This window comes from Pempheris klunzingeri, chromosome 3 (assembly GCF_042242105.1).
Source record: "Pempheris klunzingeri isolate RE-2024b chromosome 3, fPemKlu1.hap1, whole genome shotgun sequence".
NCBI classification, from domain to species: domain Eukaryota; kingdom Metazoa; phylum Chordata; class Actinopteri; order Acropomatiformes; family Pempheridae; genus Pempheris; species Pempheris klunzingeri.
In genome coordinates this window covers 16,832,249-16,851,914 of record NC_092014.1, presented here as the reverse complement: position 1 = coordinate 16,851,914, position 19,666 = coordinate 16,832,249, and the positions used below count along the sequence as shown (strand labels likewise).

Below are 19,666 nucleotides of genomic sequence, written 5' to 3'. Positions count from 1 at the left end.
GTAGCTTGCATTTGAATGCCATCTTTGTTCAGTGTGGTAATTTAAGAATTCCCACTCATGTTTCAAAACACAAGTTGCTTAGGGAAGGGCAGCTGTTCCTGGCGTAATTGTGACTTTTCCAATGGCAAATCAAGTCTTGTTTTCTTGTTTTGACTGTGTGGCTGAAGATGGCGCGACCTAAATGATACTAGTTTAGGACGTAACAGGACACAGTTGTGACTGTAATGCATGCTCATTACCAAATCAGTGTTGAGGCAAAAGATTGGAGACCAGCGGGGTCAAAATAAAATGAACTAAAGCAAGCAAACAATTTAGAAAAAGGCAGTAACCCTAACCCTACCCACCAGTAGAGTGACGGCATGGATAAAATGGTGCAGTCAGGAATCCATGCAGACAAAAATTAAAAAAAACAACTAAACCAAGATTTCTCTGCAGGAGCTGAGAAACCGAGTGAGCTGGTCGGCCTCTGAAAGACTCGAGCTCAGCAAGCTCAGGTGAACCTCCTCTACATTACGATTCTGAAAGAGAAGTAAAAACCGCAGAGAGGCAGTAGAGGTCACAGATATTCAAAGTGCAGAAGCTATCACCTAATGTTTGGCCACTCTTAAACTCTTCGAGCGGTATTACATAAATCTCTTGAGTTTCTCTTTCAGTATGACTGTCTGTTTGAATGTGCAGGGTAAAGTGACCTTTCGGGTTTGTTATGAATGCAAACACATAGTGGAAAGCTGGTCCAACACGTTGCTGAAGTAGTCTTATAATAAAACCCCTTTTACAATAGGTGAAACGTGTGGAAAAAAAAACAACAAAGATTAGACAAACAAGATTACAGAATCAGCTCACACACATTTAGACTCATCAAGAGACTGTTCACGGTCTGAATTAGCACCTGTAATCACCAGCCTTCTTAAGATACAATATAACCAGTGAAAAAACATTTCAGACAAGACGACAGTGAGATCTAAATATTGCAACATTCTCAAGAAATCAAATAGAGAGAGAAGAAACAGGCTTGATATCTTTTTTAAAGCCCCTCTAGGGACAAGCGCCACAAATGACCTAAGGCTATAAAAAGCTATGATATGTGGAATTTGTTCATAACTGACTATCTAACATTTGTGTATCTATTCCTATAAAAACAAACATAAACGAACACACACACACAGAACAACGTAGTCTCTGGAGTCCCTGCCTCTGCAGTCACAGGAATTAGGATATTTAGGGAGACACTTATACAGATGCTGGTATTGGATACCGAGCCGATACTGACTCAGATAGTTGGATAAGATAAGGTAAGATAAGATGCACCTTTATTCATCCACTCATTCAAATTCACATATACACAACAGCTACATCAGAAAAAAAAAAAAAAAAAATACAATAAAATGCAAATATACAGAATATAATGCAAATGTACAAAAAAACAAAATGTAAATGTAGTACAAAAATAAAATATGATGCAAATGTACAAAGCGTACACAGGTAAATAGAATGTGAAAGTGTGTAATCAGGGATCGATGACCATCCTGTTCATTTGGAAGATTTTTTTACCAAGTTGTTGCTGCATGATAGTTTATTTTATTTAGTAATAAATAACAAGTCGGTAAATTACGTTTTGTTTTACAAATCAGGACTTGGTTGCATCCCTAGTAAAAACTATTTTTAGCTGCTTTTAGACTGACATGAAAAACGTATCCAGCTTTGGCCTGTTTGGGAAAACATGCATGCCGTGGATAATTGGCTCTATCTCTTTTTCTTTCTTTCATGACATAGCAGGCAACATTTATTTCACTCTTTCATAATACAGCAGAATACAAAGGTTGTGTAAACGTAAAAGGATTTGTTTTTAAATGGAGTGCCTTTTTTAATGTGCCCATACTGTTGTAATCCTAGTGTCTTACTTCGGCTTAGTTCCGCAGAGCATGTACTTTGACACAGAAGTCAAGCATTGATGTGTTTGATAAGCAGTTCTGCTTATTGCATCTCAAGAAAGACACTAATTGTCCACAAAATGTCTGGTTTTCATGAACAGTGAAGAAATGGCCTGAGAACTGCGTGGGTGTACCAAAACAAAACCTTGAATGAGTTTATACTGAGGTAAATACTGAGCAAAGCAGCGGGACAGAGGACTTCAGACACAAATCAAAACAAAGCTGAATTAGTACATGACTCAACTCAGCAGATTTGCTTTTGTTCTGTGCTTTGCATGTGCCAGGTAAGGTAACACTCCCCGTCTTGAATAAAGTAAAGCACGCATGCAAGGTATCTATGTGCATGGTTTTCACCCAGGAGGCATGATGGAGTCAAGTAGCAGAACAAAGAAGAACAAAAGCGAAAACAGAGACTGGGAGTGAGAGACTTAGGCAAACTCAGATTAAAACATAAAGTATTATATTCATTTTTAAGAAGGATGAAGAGAATTTGGTTTTCCCCCGAGTGAGATCAGGCTACACTAAAAGTTTTGTATGTTTTGAAAGAAGCTATTTCCCTCCTGGTTTAGAGCACACCAAGGCATTTTAATGCTGAATGATTAGCAACAAATTGTTCTTTATTCATTCACCAATTCATGCCATCGCCGAACAACAAAAAACACTTAGCGGTGTTTTTTCTTGTCCTTGCTTTAAGTCATTCTGTAAGTAATCTGGTCATCAATCTTGATGGTTTAAAAGATTTCAAATAAATTAAACCCCATAGCACCACATGGACAGGAATGCAATGACATCTGTTGTAACAGCCTCTACCGACGTGTAGACATACAGCGCAGGGTTTCCCCCAGGAAGCTGTTTAGCCAAGGTGGTCCCCAACTCAGTTGACTGATAACCAGTTTAGTTAATGATAACAGTGATCATGCTGTGTGAAATAGCTCCTCCTTTTTTCCCCCTGAAGATTTATGTGCTTTTTAATTGTTTTTGTATGATGTCAGCAGAGTACAGTTTTCTCCAAGGTTCTTACATCTTGCTGCCCCCTCTCCCCCACAGCAGGGGGTAATGCCATTGGCATTCTAGCAATGCACTTTAATGTTGCTTCCACACCTGACAGTCTAACCAGGTCTAACTGTCCAACAGTGCCTGACTCACAGTGGTCTGTTGTCATCACTTTCATTGCTGGAGGCAAACAAACCTCGCCAAAGGCACATAAACCCCTTTTATCAATATTTTCGTCTTTGATTTAAGAGAATCTGATTGTGTCTGGACAAAAACGTATTAGTCATTGACACTGGAGGCCTCTCCTGCTGACTGATTAACTCTACAAACATTCAACTGAAGGTGGCAATTAATGAGTCCAATCCGCAGTTGTTAATTTGGGTGACGTGCATTGTAAAACCGCCATTACTCACACCAGCTCCACTTGTAAATGAATCCATCTTGTGCAACCAGCAGAGGACTATTGCAAAACACATCTACACTATGCACTTCCTTAGTCTCTGTTACTGGAGCATCAGCTAAGTCTGTCTTCTTCTTTACTTATCTTATCTACCTTATCTACCTAGTCAGGTAGATAAGATAAGTACCACATTTATAATTATAGCTTTGGTGGGTAGATTGCAAATTGTGGATTAATGTGGGCATAATTTAAAAAGAGACATCATGTGCAGAGTGAATGCTGGTTTCATCATAGGAAAACTTCAAGTCAACAAACAGTTAATATGTGGTGGTGACGAGGGGGTTGCCTTATAAAAGTATTGGCCATTAATTTCACCAGCTATACCTGGAAAAGGCCTTGGGACACCTTGGACTGGTTGCCAGTCAGTCACAGGGCTGACACATAGAGACAGACAACCATTCACACTCAAACTCACACCAGCCTCTGACACACTGATTTCTAATGCATAACAAGAGCTTTAGTCCTCTAATATGCCCAGGTGGTGCTGTGTACCTCGGGCCACATTGATACCAGAAGTGCTTCTGGTGCACTTGCACAGACAACTTGACTTTCCTTTGCACCCTGCGATTCACAGAAATTGATCCCCCATGAGTTAAACTGTATGTTTGTTTCTTACATTTTAACTGATCCTCACACAAGGAATAAAAGAATTGTTTATTGTCATTTCAGGTAAATGAACATGGCCTCCACTAGTATCGCCTTCTCTATTTTAACTGTCACCTTAAACATCTTCAGTACTGGAACTGCCACTGGTGGTAAGTTCTGCCATAATCTGAGAATTTCAAGTATGAAGTGCTTTTTGCTTCTGATTTAACTTATCTGACTAACTGATTTATCTTTTTCTAAATCCATTTTTCTTCTACAGCTTTTGTAAGTATGCAATGCAAGGCTGAAAATGTGGGACAGTATGGCCACCAGACGCTGCTGGAGTGTTTAATTCGCCCCGCGCAAGAGGTAGAAGACGTAAAGATTCGCGTGGTCACTTGGAAGAAAGAGGGAGATGAGAGAGCATTGCTGCTTTTTAACAGAGGGAAAGCTAAATTTCAGCCAGGCTATTCCTTTGCCGAGCCGCACTGGAACGACAGGAACATGAACGTTTCCCTGCTGATCACCAACACTGCTACAGTGGACGAGGGAGCTTATAAATGTATGGTGATGACAGACAGCGGTGATGCCTCCATCTACATCAGCCTTAAAGTCACAGGTAAGAGGCTTCAGCCACTGACCACTGAAACATTTTGACAATTGATGACCATTTTAGGATTTTTTTAGAAAGCTAATCCCTACCAAATCAGTTCAAAGTGTCTGCTTCCATAAAAATTCACACTTTCTAGTTACACACAGAAAATTCTCAAAAATGTGTGACCTTGGAATGAGGGTTGATCAAGGGATTTTCCAGGCCCATTAGACTGGTATTCCCCTTAAGCCACGTCAGCTTCTATGAGTATCTCTTTCTGTTTCATTCTACATACGTCTTTTTCTTTCTTTTTTTAATTTCATTTTTATTTTGGAAAAGCATTCATTTCATTTCATTTTTTAAAATCTTTTTACATAGTGTCAGATTACTGTAAACAGATTCACACAGCATTTGTACACATTTAAAACAAAAAATAAATTGCAGCCATTTTACTTTACTGGTGTCATGGTGCACTGTGCACAGCTTAATGATCATGTGTGCTTTCCCTTTTCTTTTTGCAGCCAGATACAATGCACCAACCATACACTCCACCCCTAAGGCAATTACTCCAAATACCGGTGGTACCCTGACTTGTAATGCTCACGGTGGCTTCCCTAAAGGCCAACTTCGCTGGTATGATGAGCACAACACAGAGTGGACAAAAAGCTCTGAAATGGAGGCGAAGCAGACAGAGAGCGGTCTGTTTACCCTCTCTAGCAAGCTGATTTTACTGCAAAGATCCACCTTCTCCAAATACACCTGCGTAGTGTACAATGCCAGTGGAGGCAAAGAGGACGAGGCCACATTTCTACTAGACACTCCCACACCGGAAGGTATGTGTCGCTGAGCACCAAGCTTGATACCTTTCAGGCTGTTTGCCTCAATCCTGCTTCACAGAAATGCGGTACAGCATTACACAGTAATTTCATCCGTAGTTACGTGTGAGGTCATTCTTTACCCAAAATTAGAAGCAGCACAAATGTCTCCACAGTTCCATAAACACACCTTCATTTAGAAATGCTCAACTTAGAGGAACTTCAACCACGAGCCACCTGAAGTGCATTTTCTGTTTGGTGGACGCGGGAGGTTGTAGAGGCCTGAATTTTCCAACAGAAACCAAAGACTGAAAACTTGGTGTCTTAAGAAGCTTGTTGGTCATGAAAAACAAAACCAATCTGGGGAGGTCAGACAGCCATGTAAACACTGAGCCCCGTGTAAAGGCAGATCATAAAAAGTTAAGGTTTGTTGTACTTGGCAACAGTTTGTTTGCCCTCATATGCAATTCACTCAATAGACAGGCTGCAGCATGTCTCCAAATCTGACCCGACATCCTCCTCAAAAGAGCCAAACTATGCTCTACACAAAGAAAGAAAACTACACATGGTAGTCCAGACCAGATAAGACAAAGAAATGTTTTTTGATCCACTATTCACTCTTATTGATGTAAAACAGATTATCTTGGTAACTTTACAGGCACCTTGATTCAACTGTTATCTAAGTTCTCACAGCTGTGGCACACAGCAAAAATATAATTCATTATCAGCTGATTGGTATCTGTAGTTCAGTGATATGCTGTTGCAATGTGCGGTCTTGTTTACTGGGAGTTCAGTCTACAAGGGTAGCGTTTTATCTCTGCAACTAAGTCTGCAGACCCCTGTGGGAGTCAAAGAGAAAGTGAATGTAGGTTGGTAAAAATATTACAGGGGGGAACTTCCCACCAGTGCACACATACCTCATTTTAACGAGCACTTTCGCTCACTCTTTTTGGTCATGACTTGATTTTAGATATTAGAGTATTAACTCTGAATTATTCCATTTGATTTATTCAGGGCAGGAACAAGGGAAAGGGTTGGATCAAGCCTCCAAAATTGTCGCTCCTGTGGTGGTCATCGGATCGCTGATCGTAGGGTTGCTGATGGCGCTGCTGTTTTACAAAAGGCGATCTCTACGTGAGTGCCCACACAGGTCCTGACCAGTACCATGTTTGATTGTGAAAGGAAATTCTTTTTTTAAATGCTGCCATTCTCAAATATTGTGTGGGATCATTTGTTCTTTCTGGGAACAATGTTGAAATAAAAGGAAATGACCACACTACAGATGAAAGTTGATACCAAACAAGGTGCAGCGGGAAAAACCTGACAAAAAAACTTGGCAATTAGCCATGTTATTTAAGCTCGTCTTTGTTTTCTGGTTAGATTAAGCAGCGCAGGTGCAAAGTGAAATCACTCTTCATTATTAGACAGTGTTGTACAAGATGTTTCACAAAGACTGGTGAAGTAAGCACAAGTCTTCTGAGTGTGCACTCACTGTCATTTTCATTCCTTCATCATATTCTTGGCAGACGCTCAGAGGCAATCTGCAGCAGCCCTAATGGGTCCGTCCATTTTTGAACATGCTATTGTTCTATCTATAGATTTTTCTATCTATTGGCTACTTTTAGCTGCCTGAAACTCTGCATATATTCTAAAGACTTGATGACTGATGTTTGATTGATTTATATGAATAAATATGCCTTTTTTTAAGTTTTCTTTATATTTTTACTATATTTTACTGATGAATGTAGTTGACGTCAGCGCCCCCCACTGGATTACTTGTTTTGCATATTCCGAAACCAAACTCATTCACTACAGACAGGTTTCTGTTTGAGCACGTCCTCCTCCATGTTTTGAACTTTGTTCATTCAGTTGGAGAACATGATCACCAACTATAACACTTTACTGTCCCTGCACTAGTGGCTATCAAAATAATTAAACTGCTATCTGCTTTTCCTCTGATTACGAAGATGTCCTGGGAACTACAGTCATATGTACTTCGCTGGACATAGAGTCTTTATTTTTTCATGGTTTGTGGAAATCTAGGCTTGGTTATTATTCACCAGTCTTTGAATCATTGTACAATGTAACTTGACTCATGTTTCAGACGCTCCCCAGTGGGAATCTGCCTATGCTTGCATGCCATGAACTTGTTCAATATGGTGATGGTTTTATACCTACCCATTGTAACCCTCAGTGAAATATTTGTATAATTTGTTTCAGGTGGCCATGAACCAGCCCCTACATGTGAATCAGATGCAGAGCGAGGTATGTCTAAATAACAGCACACCTCACTGTGTCTTACTAATAAAACTTTATGTAATTAGGGTTTTAAAATGTACTTCATAAGATTTAATTCAGGCTTTGATATTAAATCTTCTTGCAGATGATCATCAGGAGACAGATATAAAATACCGAGACAGCCTGGCCTGAGGTAATTACAATGCTTCCAGCCACCAGTTGAGTTAAATATTAGTTTAACCTAATAACAATATCAGATATCTGAAAGCTCTCTTTCTCTCACTGCCTCTCTGCAGGACACGCTGCGTCTCACAGGAATTTGCAAACTTACTGGCAACCTCTGAAATCAACACTTCCTTGTTTGATGAACTCTATCACTGCACTTTTCCATTTGCTAACAACTGTGCGTATAACCAGGAAATAACTTTTATTACTGTGGTTTATTAGAGGAACTGTATGCACATAATTCACCTAAACTTAGTAAACACTGTTGAATCAAGTCTAAATCTAGAAAAAATCTTGACTGATTTTGAATCAGTGATGGACAGTTACGGGCCAAGGTGCTGTGTTCAGGTTGAAAGCAATTTGTAACTTCACCGAAAAGCAATTTGATAGTGATTTTAGGATGGCAGTGAGTGAATATCTGATATGTTTCAAGGAAACACTTGTTTGATTAAACTCACACACTTAATGTAGCTGTTGGCAGCTTGACAGGACTTCCTCTTCTGTTATTACGTCAGCATTATTAGGAAAACATTGAATCATACCAACAGGAAAGGGGAGAGAGTTACATATGTATCAATGTACAGTATATCTGTGTGTGTGCATAATGTGATTGATGTAACCACCCACTCAAACTCTACTCGACCTTTATTTTTGCATTTTTCACATTCCACAAGTAACCCAAGCTTTGTAAAGGTGTTAAAAGATAAAACTAGCATTACGCTTTGTCTAACTGGCAACAAATCCCATGAAAAGACAAAAAGTAACCATAAAGTCCATATCTGTACTTTTTGACTGTCCTACCTTGTCTGAGCCACTGAGCCATTCGTTACTCCTGAAGATGTAAATCATTAAAAAGTGTAGTTTTATTTTATTTTTTTAAAAAGCCTCTGTAATTTCCTAAAACAGCTAGGCTGTTTTTAGAAATATTTTCAGGCCCATATTGTTAGACATTTGTTTAAGTATTTGTCGCACCAAATGGGATTGACTCAAAATGACCATATTTATGGGTTGAAAAGTCAGGGTGGACCACAACAGAGATCTAAGTCACACAGCAATCAGCTGTATCTGCCTCAGGATACACAGGCAACACTTGCAAGTCACTTCATTGTTGTTGTTTTTTTCTTATGTAAAAAAAATGGCCACTCTTATCCTTTAAGGTTCTTATGGTTTTTACAACACTTTGGTTATTTTCTGCGTAAAGCCAAGTACTGAAGATGCAGATAAACTTGTCTGACTTTTACTCCAGCATTGTTTAGTCCCCTTGCTGCCTGAGAACATTCAGCCCCTGCAAATTTCAAATCCTCATTCTAGAAAGTTCACTAGATAGATGTTAGACGCACTTCCATGTGTCACATGAGCTTCACTTGTCTATTGCAAAATAGCATGTGGTGTATGAAAGCCAAAAACACATGTTTGTGTTCCTCTTACTGTCTCTGGTGAGGCTGTGTTAATGTAACTTTTGGCAGTAGTATGCCAAGTCAACACTGATCTTCACCATCTCAGACAGGATTTTGGTTTCACTCTTCTCCTTCAATACCAGCTCTCAGAAAAATGAGCCCCCAGCTTTCTCAGGTTTTTTGGATCGTGATGATTGTGGATCGTGATTTGTGATCTGAAACTTGCCTGGTGAGCAAGTCACAACAAAACTGCACTGAAAAGCTTTGTCGAGACATCATCAACACAAAGTTCGGCAAACAAAAACACCAATGACCTACTGAGGTGTATGATTAATCTTGGTTTCATCACACAAAGTTAATCATTATCTTTGCGAAGACAGAGCAGACAACAACATTATAAAGTTGAAAAGGTTTTTGACTTTAATTCTGGAAATGTAACCACAAACGGCTAAAACAAACTTATTAGAGACACTTGTGAGTACTGTTTTGTTTATATGTTTTTTATAAATCTGTGAAATGTTCAATTCTGTGTGTCTGTAACTTTATGCTGTTGACATGGCTTTTAAATCAGTTCAAAATTAATCCTGCCAGTGGCCTACAAATCGTCTTCACTTCAAGATGACTTTGTATTTGCTGTGTGTTATGATTAATATACACTGTATAAACTGTGATTTGTCATTTTTTTAAATGTAATAAAACAAATTTGAATTGGAAAACAGAATTGTGTTATTTTTTTATTTTGTTTTTTGCTGCACACTCCTGTAGATTACATTACACAGATGTCAGCTCTTGTTAATGGGTTTTGCATGTCCAGCACATATGTGTAGACATGATAAACATGTCACTTTTCTGGTCATGTCCCATCTCTGGACTCTGCGTCTAACTGCTCTTCTCTCAGTTGGTGGCTATTTTAGTTGTGACGTGCTGGCTGGTTTTCATTTTCTCAACTTCATGGGGAGCTCATTTGACAGCAGAAGTGTGTCACCACTCAAGATCTTTCTTCATTCTGCTGTCACAATGATTGCAATAATCTTTCCTCTTTCTCTTCAGTTTCTCTCTTGCATGAAAATGGTCTCAATTGGCCATAAAACAATGAAAAGTTTTCACCATTGTTGCACACATTGAATAGTTTTTATTCCAGCTTCGTAGTCTTATCGAGTTTTTGTAACACTACCGGTGTATCTGAGTAAAGGTGAGCAATGATGAACAGTGATATTTTTAAACCTTCTTTTTATGGCCTTTGACTCCTGATTAATTAGCTTAACACTGTTTCTGATAATCATTATAAGGCAGATCTTGTTTGTTTGTGTATCTATTAATAAATTATATTACTGTTGATGATATATAATACTGTGATATTAGATCATTATTTCCCCACTTCATGACTTTGAATTCATTATGAGGGAGGCTTTACATATGAAAAACAAGTAGGCCTAACTAAAATACTATGCTGATATTGCATAGCAGCATCTATTCACACAGTAATCACATATGCAGTATAACTACAAATACATTTACATTCAGATAATGACATGGAATGAAATATATAAATAAATGGTGTGAATAATACACAAAAAAAGAATGTATACCCCAGAAAGATAGGCACATTAGTGTGCTATGCCCAAGCCAACCTTACAATTTATCATAAAAACATTTTCCGCTCCTGTTCAGATCTTGCAAAAATGAATTTGATTCTGCCATCTACTGGACAGATAGCATGCAACATGTTGTTAACAGCAACAGTCAACTACATGGAAACTTATTTGTGGCATAGTGGATTTTATTTTAAAATGTGTCTTATTGTTAAGTGTCATTTCAATGGTAGTAAAGGGAATGTTGCTGCTCACCTGCTCACCCACACCTGCTCCTGAGACCACATCACCTTTGTCCTCCAGAACCTCCACGTAACAGATCCAATTTAAAGATCTAATCCTCACCCACAAAGCCCTCCATAACCCGGCCCCCTCCAACCAGCCTGCTCCCTCATTCACTCACTGCTTCTGTGATGCCAACCTCCAAGTGTTAAATGTTTTCAGTTCCTTGAAACTACCCAACTTCAACGGAGCATGATGCTTCAAACTCTGTTGTAAGTAATTCCTGCGGATGAGAGCAGTATTTCTGAAGGCTGTTAATAAGTTTTCACTATTGCGACCTGCATCTAAAGCCAGTCTTCAGAATGAGTTTGATGAGCCCCTGTTCTGTGCTGTTGGATGAAAGGAGGTCTGCTATGACTGCCATTATAAATAAACAAGAGCCATAGACGCTCTCTTGTGCAGAGACAGAAATGCAGTCCGCTTTCTGACAGAGTGCAGGGGTGCACACAGTAAGACTTTTATTGTATTAATAAGTCCCACAAGGAGATGATCTCACCCAGTCATTCCTTATATGAAACAGGCCGTGGCCAGGAGCCACAATCTGCACACACTAGACTTTTCAGTTAGGTAGATATACTGTGGAGTTAATGAAGGAATACACCTTTTTTTTTACAGCAGACATTTTGACTTGGCTCAGTTCTATTAAATGTCCCATAAGCAATGACAGTGAGCCAGCATGCACAATACCACCCTGGAACAGGCTCAACTAAATGGTGGACAGCTGTTTTTAATGTTATCAGCTAAACCTAAAAACCTAAAACTTGTTATCAACTAAACTGTGTTTTTTTTTGTTATGACATGCCAAAATGTCTGCCATGAAAAAGACCTATGGCAGACCTACAGTGGGGCAAAAAAGTATTTAGTCAGCCACCAATTGTGCAAGTTCTCCCACTTAAAAAGACGAGAGAGGCCTGTAATTTTCATCATAGGTACACTTCAACTATGAGAGACAGAATGGGGGGAAAGAATCCAGGAAATCACATTGTAGGATTTTTAATGAATAAATTGGTAAATTCCTCGGTAAAATAAGTATTTGGTCACCTACAAACAAGCAAGATTTGTGGCTCTCACAGACCTGTAACTTCTTCTTTAAGAGGCTCCTCTGTCCTCCACTCGTTACCTGTATTAATGGCACCTGTTTGAACTTGTTATCAGTATAAAAGACACCTGTCCACAACCTCAAACAGTCACACTCCAAACTCCACTATGGCCAAGACCAAAGAGCTGTCAAAGGACACCAGAAACAAAATTGTAGACCTGCACCAGGCTGGGGAAGACTGAATCTGCAATAGGTAAGCAGCTTGGTGTGAAGAAATCAACTGTGGGAGCAATTATTAGAAAATGGAAGACATACAAGACCACTGATAATCTCCCTCGATCTGGGGCTCCACGCAAGATCTCACCCCGTGGGCTCAAAATGATCACAAGAACGGTGAGCAAAAGTCCCAGAACCACACGGGGGGACCTAGTGAATGGCCTGCAGAGAGCTGGGACCAAAGTAACAAAGGCTACCATCAGTAACACACTACGCCGCCAGGGACTCAAATCCTGCAGTGCCAGACGTGTCCCCCTGCTTAAGCCAGTACATGTCCAGGCCCGTCTGAAGTTTGCTAGAGAGCATTTGGATGATCCAGAAGAGGATTGGGAGAATGTCATATGGTCAGATGAAACCAAAATAGAACTTTTTGGTAAAAACTCAACTTGTCGTGTTTGGAGGAGAAAGAATGCTGAGTTGCATCCAAAGAACACCATACCTACTGTGAAGCATGGGGGTGGAAACATCATGGTTTGGGGCTGTTTTTCTGCAAAGGGACCAGGACGACTGATCCGTGTAAAGGAAAGAATGAATGGGGCCATGTATCATGAGATTTTGAGTGAAAACCTCCTTCCATCAGCAAGGGCATTGAAGATGAAATGTGGCTGGGTCTTTCAGCATGACAATGATCCCAAACACACCACCTGGGCTTCGTAAGAAGCATTTCAAGGTCCTGGAGTGGCCTAGTCAGTCTCCAGATCTCAACCCCATAGAAAATCTTTGGAGGGAGTTGAAAGTCCGTGTTGCCCAGCGACAGCCCCAAAACATCACTGCTCTAGAGGAGATCTACATGGAGGAATGGGCCAAAATACCAGGAACAGTGTGTGAAAACCTTGTGAAGACTTACAGAAAACGTTTGACCTCTGTCATTGCCAACAAAGGGTATATAACAAAGTACTGAGATGAACTTTTGTTATTGACCAAATACTTATTTTCCACCATAATTTGCAAATAAATTCTTTAAAAATCAGACAATGTGATTTTCTGATTTTTTTTTTTTTTTTTTTTTTTCTCATTCTGTCTCTCATAGTTGAAGTGTACCTATGATGAAAATTACAGGCCTCATCTTTTTAAGTGGGAGAACTTGCACAATTGGTGGCTGACTAAATACTTTTTTGCCCCACTGTATGTGTGTGGACGTTGGGAGGATGGGAGGTGTGACTGTCAAGGTGAATCCAAATAAGTGAATAAGCTTTTATAGAATAATACACCTCAACAATACAGCTCTCTTCTATTCAAGTGTCCCAGTTGCTCATGACAGTGTGACACAGAGTCTGCAATCACAAATTAGTACAAAAATGAGTGAAAACACTAAATAAAATGCATCTGTAAGGTTCAACTGTACTTACAGATGCATTTTATTCAGAACCTCACCGTTACAAACGAACACTCACAGCAGCTATGTGAAAGACAGGTTTCAAAATGTGGGTTCACTCTTTACATCCACATAGGTCTAAATGACCTCTTACATGCATTTTCACATTTCATTAAAAACAAAAAAGGTTAGCAAGACATGCAATAATTAACCGCAGTAATTGACCTTTTGTTTTACATTTATTGTATTTTATTACCTCAATCCTGAGGCTGTTCTCACCTAATGCTTCTTATATATCAATACAATCACATATAGAGAAGAAAATGATCCAAATCCATGGTTAGAACATGTTTTGCATCTATAATTCAATTCATTGTGAGGCAATTTGTATACTTTTTTTACACATTTTCTACACATTTTCATCACCTGGTTTCAAACCATCATCACATCACAGCCAAGCTAAAGGTCCTATCACCATCTACGTATAGTGAGGAAATGACTGAGATCAAATGAGGTTTCATCTCACAGGTTTAACATCACCAGCCCACAACAAACGGCAAAGGAAGCACTGTTTGCGGTGCTGTCTGCGTGTTTATGTGAGAGACGAAGACGGTGTACAGTCAAAGCTTTAACATGAAGCTGCACTGGTGGTCCATACTGCTACTCTGTCTCTCAGCCAAAGCAGGTATGACATTTATGTTTTAAGCAACATTTGTAAAACATTTAGCTGTTGTTCAGACAAGCTGAGAGGAATATTTTTAAACTATGCAAAACAGTTTCAGTTGCTGCTTCCTCAAATCCTGTTTGTCAGTGGTAGGTGACTGTGTCTTATGGTATGTTTTTAGACTCTCTAATCAGACAGTTTGTCTCTTTTCTGACAGAGAACACTGCAGTGTACAGAGAGCCTGGCGAAGTCGTCACCTTGGTGTGTTCCTCTGCAGGATGTCCCAGCAGCACTGAAGGGTATAATGCGATGTATCTGTATCACAGTTTTACGGTACGGGAAGAGGTGTTCTACTATTACACCACTCCGGGATCACCTGACAAAATCACTCCACGAAAAAGATACATGAACAGGATTCAGACAAATGGATCTCTGAAGAACCACACCATCACCTTCAGCAACCTGACAGTGAATGACTCTGGTATCTACAGCTGTGTCTACAAACGCTTTGCCAACTGTGAAGTTCAATGCAATGTCTACTCACTTATTGTAAGAGGTGCGTTTTCCTTTTTCTCCTCAAAAACTACACAAGGTCTCACTCTCTCAAGGGTGTGTAACTCAGTGGAGAACAGCACAAGTACGGCGCAATGCATTCATTCTCTATTTACCCATTTAATGCCACTTTATACTTCCAATAAATTTCATAGGAAAATACCTGCAATTTACTTTTTACTCCACTATATTAGTTTGATGGCTATATTTACCAAAATATAGTTAAATGAAGATTTTATATCAAAAACATACATCATTTTAATGATACTTGACAGTACATTAAATATAAAATATTAAAATGCCGCTTACAAGTCAATGTATCATTTACATATGTATTGGTAAAGTAATTCCATGAGTATTACTGCCACTTTTGCTCAACATTTGTGCTTTGCTGACCCCACTGCTGTATGCCGTATATGTTATCTTTTATATTACAACTTGCATTAAGTAGATCTGAATATGGAAAACTATACCACGCATTGTTCATGTTATTCTGAGCCAGTATTTGTCTATCTACATACAAAGAGAATATATACCTTAGTAATCAAAAGCGTGCTACAAATGCTACCACTAGATGTAATGCTGAAGCAACATTTGCTTGTGTGTAGTACTTTATTTGTATTAGTACTTTTATTAGTATTGCTTTTTTGTCTTTTCTCACAGGAGCGGCACCATGTTCCAGATCAGCAGTGACGCCATGTTCCCAATCAGAAAAACACCCATGTGCCCGTGGTGACGAGAAAAGCCTACCTCTGGTGTTTATCATCATCGCCACCACTATCATCAGCATACTGGTGACCACAATCTTCATCCTGCTGATCATCCCAAAGGTGAGTTCAGACATAATATTCAAAGTAGCTCCAAGAGGCTCAGCAGTGGTTCCCCCGTTTCTACAAATATCCTTTTCTCTGCATTTGCACCTTATCAGTCACACTGCATGTCACCATAACCACCTAACTGCTGTTAACGTATGCTTTACCCCCTTGAGATCTTCAGCTCACGTGCTCATTTCGTGAAAACCACCGAATGCTCTTATCTGCAGGATGTGGGTGCAGCTCCTTCAAGCTTGTACTTTACATCTGTTCACATTTTTTACAATGCTGTCACAAGATAAATATGACTTTCCTTTTAATGAATTGAGACACCTTACTGATTTTTCACACGGCTTGAACCACTCAACCATTAAAGAGATCATTTTTCATCAAGAACGTTGGTGAAACCGTTGCAGATTCTTATTCATAAGTCCTGAAATGTCCATTTTTATTATTTTTGTCAGATTTGCCTCCCTCTGATAAATCCAACATAATGCTGCCTTTAATATGCTCACCTTGTGATTACATACTACTCCTTTTACCCTTACGCACTGTGCTTAATCTACTGAAAATACTCCACCAACTCCTGCACTTTCTGTACATGGAAAAAATCACCATACAGCACCGCAATGTGATGAATGAACTTTTCTGATATCTGTGCGTAATTTCAGACCACATACATAATCTCTACAGTGATATTTCACTACCAACAGGTCAAACGATGGATTGGTGGCAGAAGAAGACCAACAAGTGTCCCACAGGCCTCCAATGATTATGTGTATGAAGTTATGACCAAGAATGGCCTCCGCCCTTCTGCAGCTCCAGAACAGCAACCGTATGATTTTGCTTAGTATTACACTTTTTAAGTGATTTCAATCAACACACACGACAAAATGTAACGGCTAAACACTGTATTATTAAACGTCCCAAAAGTGCAGAAGTTTTGTGAAAGTATCACCAAATGAAAATCATTCCTAATATTATTAGTATTGATTGTATTTGAACTTCAATATTTGCTTGTTGGGTGCTTTTTGGACCATACTTGATTGTTTTATCACCAGCAATAGAATAAATGCTTCTAAAATAAGTTCTTCTTGGTATCATACCTTAATGATCATTTGTGATCCAAACATTAGTACAACAAAGTGAAGACACTTCATGTTACTAGAAATGAGAAATTTATTTGTATTTACAACTACAGGGGTTCATGTTCTATAATAATAACAAATAAGATTTAGTCTGAAATTCCATTTCGAACTGTTTGGACTAACACATGTAAAGATTTGAAGGGAAAGGCTCTGCTCTGGAGGATTAATCAAAGCAACAGGTGAACAGTTTTGCTGGGAGAGCAATAGAATTGGAAACAAATGAACAAAATTTAGGGTTAAAACTAGATGATAAACAGGCAAGAGATGCAAATTGAATTATGACTTATAAGACACTGGATCATGAGGTTAAGATCTCATCTGAGCACTCAGATTATGGATTTGTTTGAATTTGGAATAAAACACAATTAGCTTCTTTTGCTTCTGTGTCTGCCCAGCAAACAAACAAATAATATTCTGGGTCAGATGTGTGTGAAGGTCATGTGGGTGTTGTGAGACAGCTGTGAAAAAGTGTGTGTTAGTACAAACCACATACTCAGCGAAGCAGGTGAGGTTATTTGGTGGTTTGCATGTCGAATGAAGAGTTCTCACGTAATATATTGATAGCAATGTAGTACAAACCATATATTCATAGTGGAATTAATTGGCCACAGATATGGAAAGCTAATAGGAAATGTGATAATGATGATGATTATTGTTATTAAAAATCTGTAAATATATGCCACTCTTAGAAACTTGTCTCATCAATTGTGATAATTCTTGTTCATAATTCCTTTTTTTTGTCTTTTTTTTCTTCCTCACCAAACAAAGCTACTGGCTATGATGATTTTCTGATTTATATTTGCAAAGCAGCTTCTAAATGATGTTTGAGTTGTCTCTGCATCTGTGGAAATGGAGCAAGGAAACAGGTTCGCAGACAAATATAGAATATTCAATAAAAGCAACATAACAGATAAAGTAACGTATCAGTTTTGACACAGTTTTAACACAGAGTCATCTCAGTTTAACTCCACGTCAAGGACAGAATTATGTTTCTGTCAAACAGTGACGCTCATGTTTTTCTTCTATATTATTGTTGACCTAGTAAGACACACATGCTTGTCAGTAGAGGCCAGGAAGTGTGAGTCAAACCCAAACTAAACCACCTGCATTGGGGAAACAAGGTCTGACAGATCCCACAACCATAATTATAATAACAGTACGGCAGTGCAGTTGTTGTTGTTCAGTGGGTGATATAACTCAGGCTGCAATTTGTTCAACCTTCAATAATTTATCATTTAAACTATCGACCCATTATTTATTAAAATGAAGAGAAAATGCTCTGAACACAATGTAGCTCACACGACATTCAGACTCATTCTGTGGTATTGACAGTATTTACACTGCTATAGTCAACCACTGACCCAAATGACATGGTGAGCTATGGTGTGTGGGATGGGTTTTAAGAAGAAGAGCCTACATACTGAAATGTGTTTGCCACTGAATAGCCCACAATTCAACTTAGCGTACCTCCAGACCAGGGGTGTCAAACTCAATCACAGAAGGGGCCAAAATTTAAAACACAGTCTAAGTCGCGGGCCAAACGGGCTCAACATTTAGTGAAGAGTCTAAGAGTGACTATATGACTTTATTATAGTATATGATATAATAATATATATTTTATTCAGAAATATGAATTTAAACAGCCAAACTTCAACAACTTTTCCTCAATAAAATAAATAATTTTTTTTAATTATTTTTTTTCTTTTTTGTACTTATCCTCATGTTTTGTCTCATAGTGTCGTCTTATATTTAAATTCTTTAATTACGGCTACATTAGCTCCACAAACAAAACACATGGGTTTACCTCCGATATCGACAAACAGGTAAAACTCCTGCTTTACAGGTGCAACCTGCTTTGAAAGTCTCTGTTTTCAAAGTCCACTTTGTGGCCGGCAGGCCTCGAGTTTGACATGTCTGCTCCAGACTATTGTTTACCCCAGTTCAAAACCACCAGTTCTGTTTGTGTACCTTCTCCACCTACGTGTGTCTCAGTTAATACACAAACATGCAGCAGCGCCCCTTCCGCAGCCTCTACACGGCTACACACTGAGACTGATGGTTTTCCTCCACATGCTGGAGCCAGCGTCTCTTTAGCTCCACTATATACCAAGACATTTAACAGCCTTAGCTTTTCAGCCATGTGCTAAAATTGGATTTGCCTGCCTTAGCCTTGATTCATTGACTTTGAATGATGATTAAAACTACACTATTGCACCGTAGCACTTAATCACCAGGGATTAAAACACACAAAAATCTCATGACATATTTCCATTTACATCCATGCACAAAAGTCAACACAAACAATAACTCCTGACAAACAGACAAAACTGACTAGTAAATACTACAGCTGACATTTCTGCAAGTTCTCTTCATAATGTAAAACAGGCTACAAATTACTGAGAAACCATCTTTTTAAGGACACTCTATGATGCGGCCAGTGTTACACTTTAATTAATGGCAAATGTATTTTTGTTGTTGCCCTTCAACAGTTTTCCTAGTATATTGACTGTGAGGCTATCATAAGCCCACAGTGGCTGTCGGTTTAACTAAAAACTTCACAGGTTACTGTTTAGTTTTTGGCTAACCTTTCATGATAAGCTATTGTGTGACAACTTAAAATAAAGCACATAAAATGCATTTTAGCATTTAACCAGGAATAACCAGGACCGTTTTATAGGTCCTGGTTATTCCAAATAATACATATAAGAGGTCTAAAGCCTATTTGAAGTTAATATAGGACAAAAATGCAG

The 19,666-nt window shown here is 38.9% G+C and overlaps 2 protein-coding genes across 2 annotated transcripts in view; both read left to right on the top strand.

Annotated features, from left to right (window-relative positions):
* Nucleotides 1–19,666, top strand: part of LOC139222959 (V-set domain-containing T-cell activation inhibitor 1) — a 34,959-nt gene that overhangs the window by 1,498 nt on the left and 13,795 nt on the right. Inside the window, exons 2-8 of the mRNA XM_070854877.1 lie at nt 4,054–4,139; nt 4,250–4,588; nt 5,083–5,394; nt 6,391–6,510; nt 7,597–7,641; nt 7,760–7,807; nt 7,911–8,409. Coding sequence (XP_070710978.1) covers nt 4,058–4,139; nt 4,250–4,588; nt 5,083–5,394; nt 6,391–6,510; nt 7,597–7,641; nt 7,760–7,806 — 945 coding nt within the window. The 5' untranslated portion in view covers nt 4,054–4,057 and the 3' untranslated portion in view covers nt 7,807; nt 7,911–8,409. The remainder of the gene's footprint in view (nt 1–4,053; nt 4,140–4,249; nt 4,589–5,082; nt 5,395–6,390; nt 6,511–7,596; nt 7,642–7,759; nt 7,808–7,910; nt 8,410–19,666) is intronic.
* LOC139199213 (uncharacterized) lies at nt 14,347–17,579 on the top strand. The gene is made up of 4 exons (XM_070828248.1): nt 14,347–14,425; nt 14,622–14,960; nt 15,620–15,786; nt 16,482–17,579. The coding sequence occupies exons 1-4, from the start codon at nt 14,374–14,376 to the stop codon at nt 16,617–16,619; spliced, it is 696 nt and encodes a 231-aa protein (XP_070684349.1). The 5' UTR covers nt 14,347–14,373; the 3' UTR covers nt 16,620–17,579.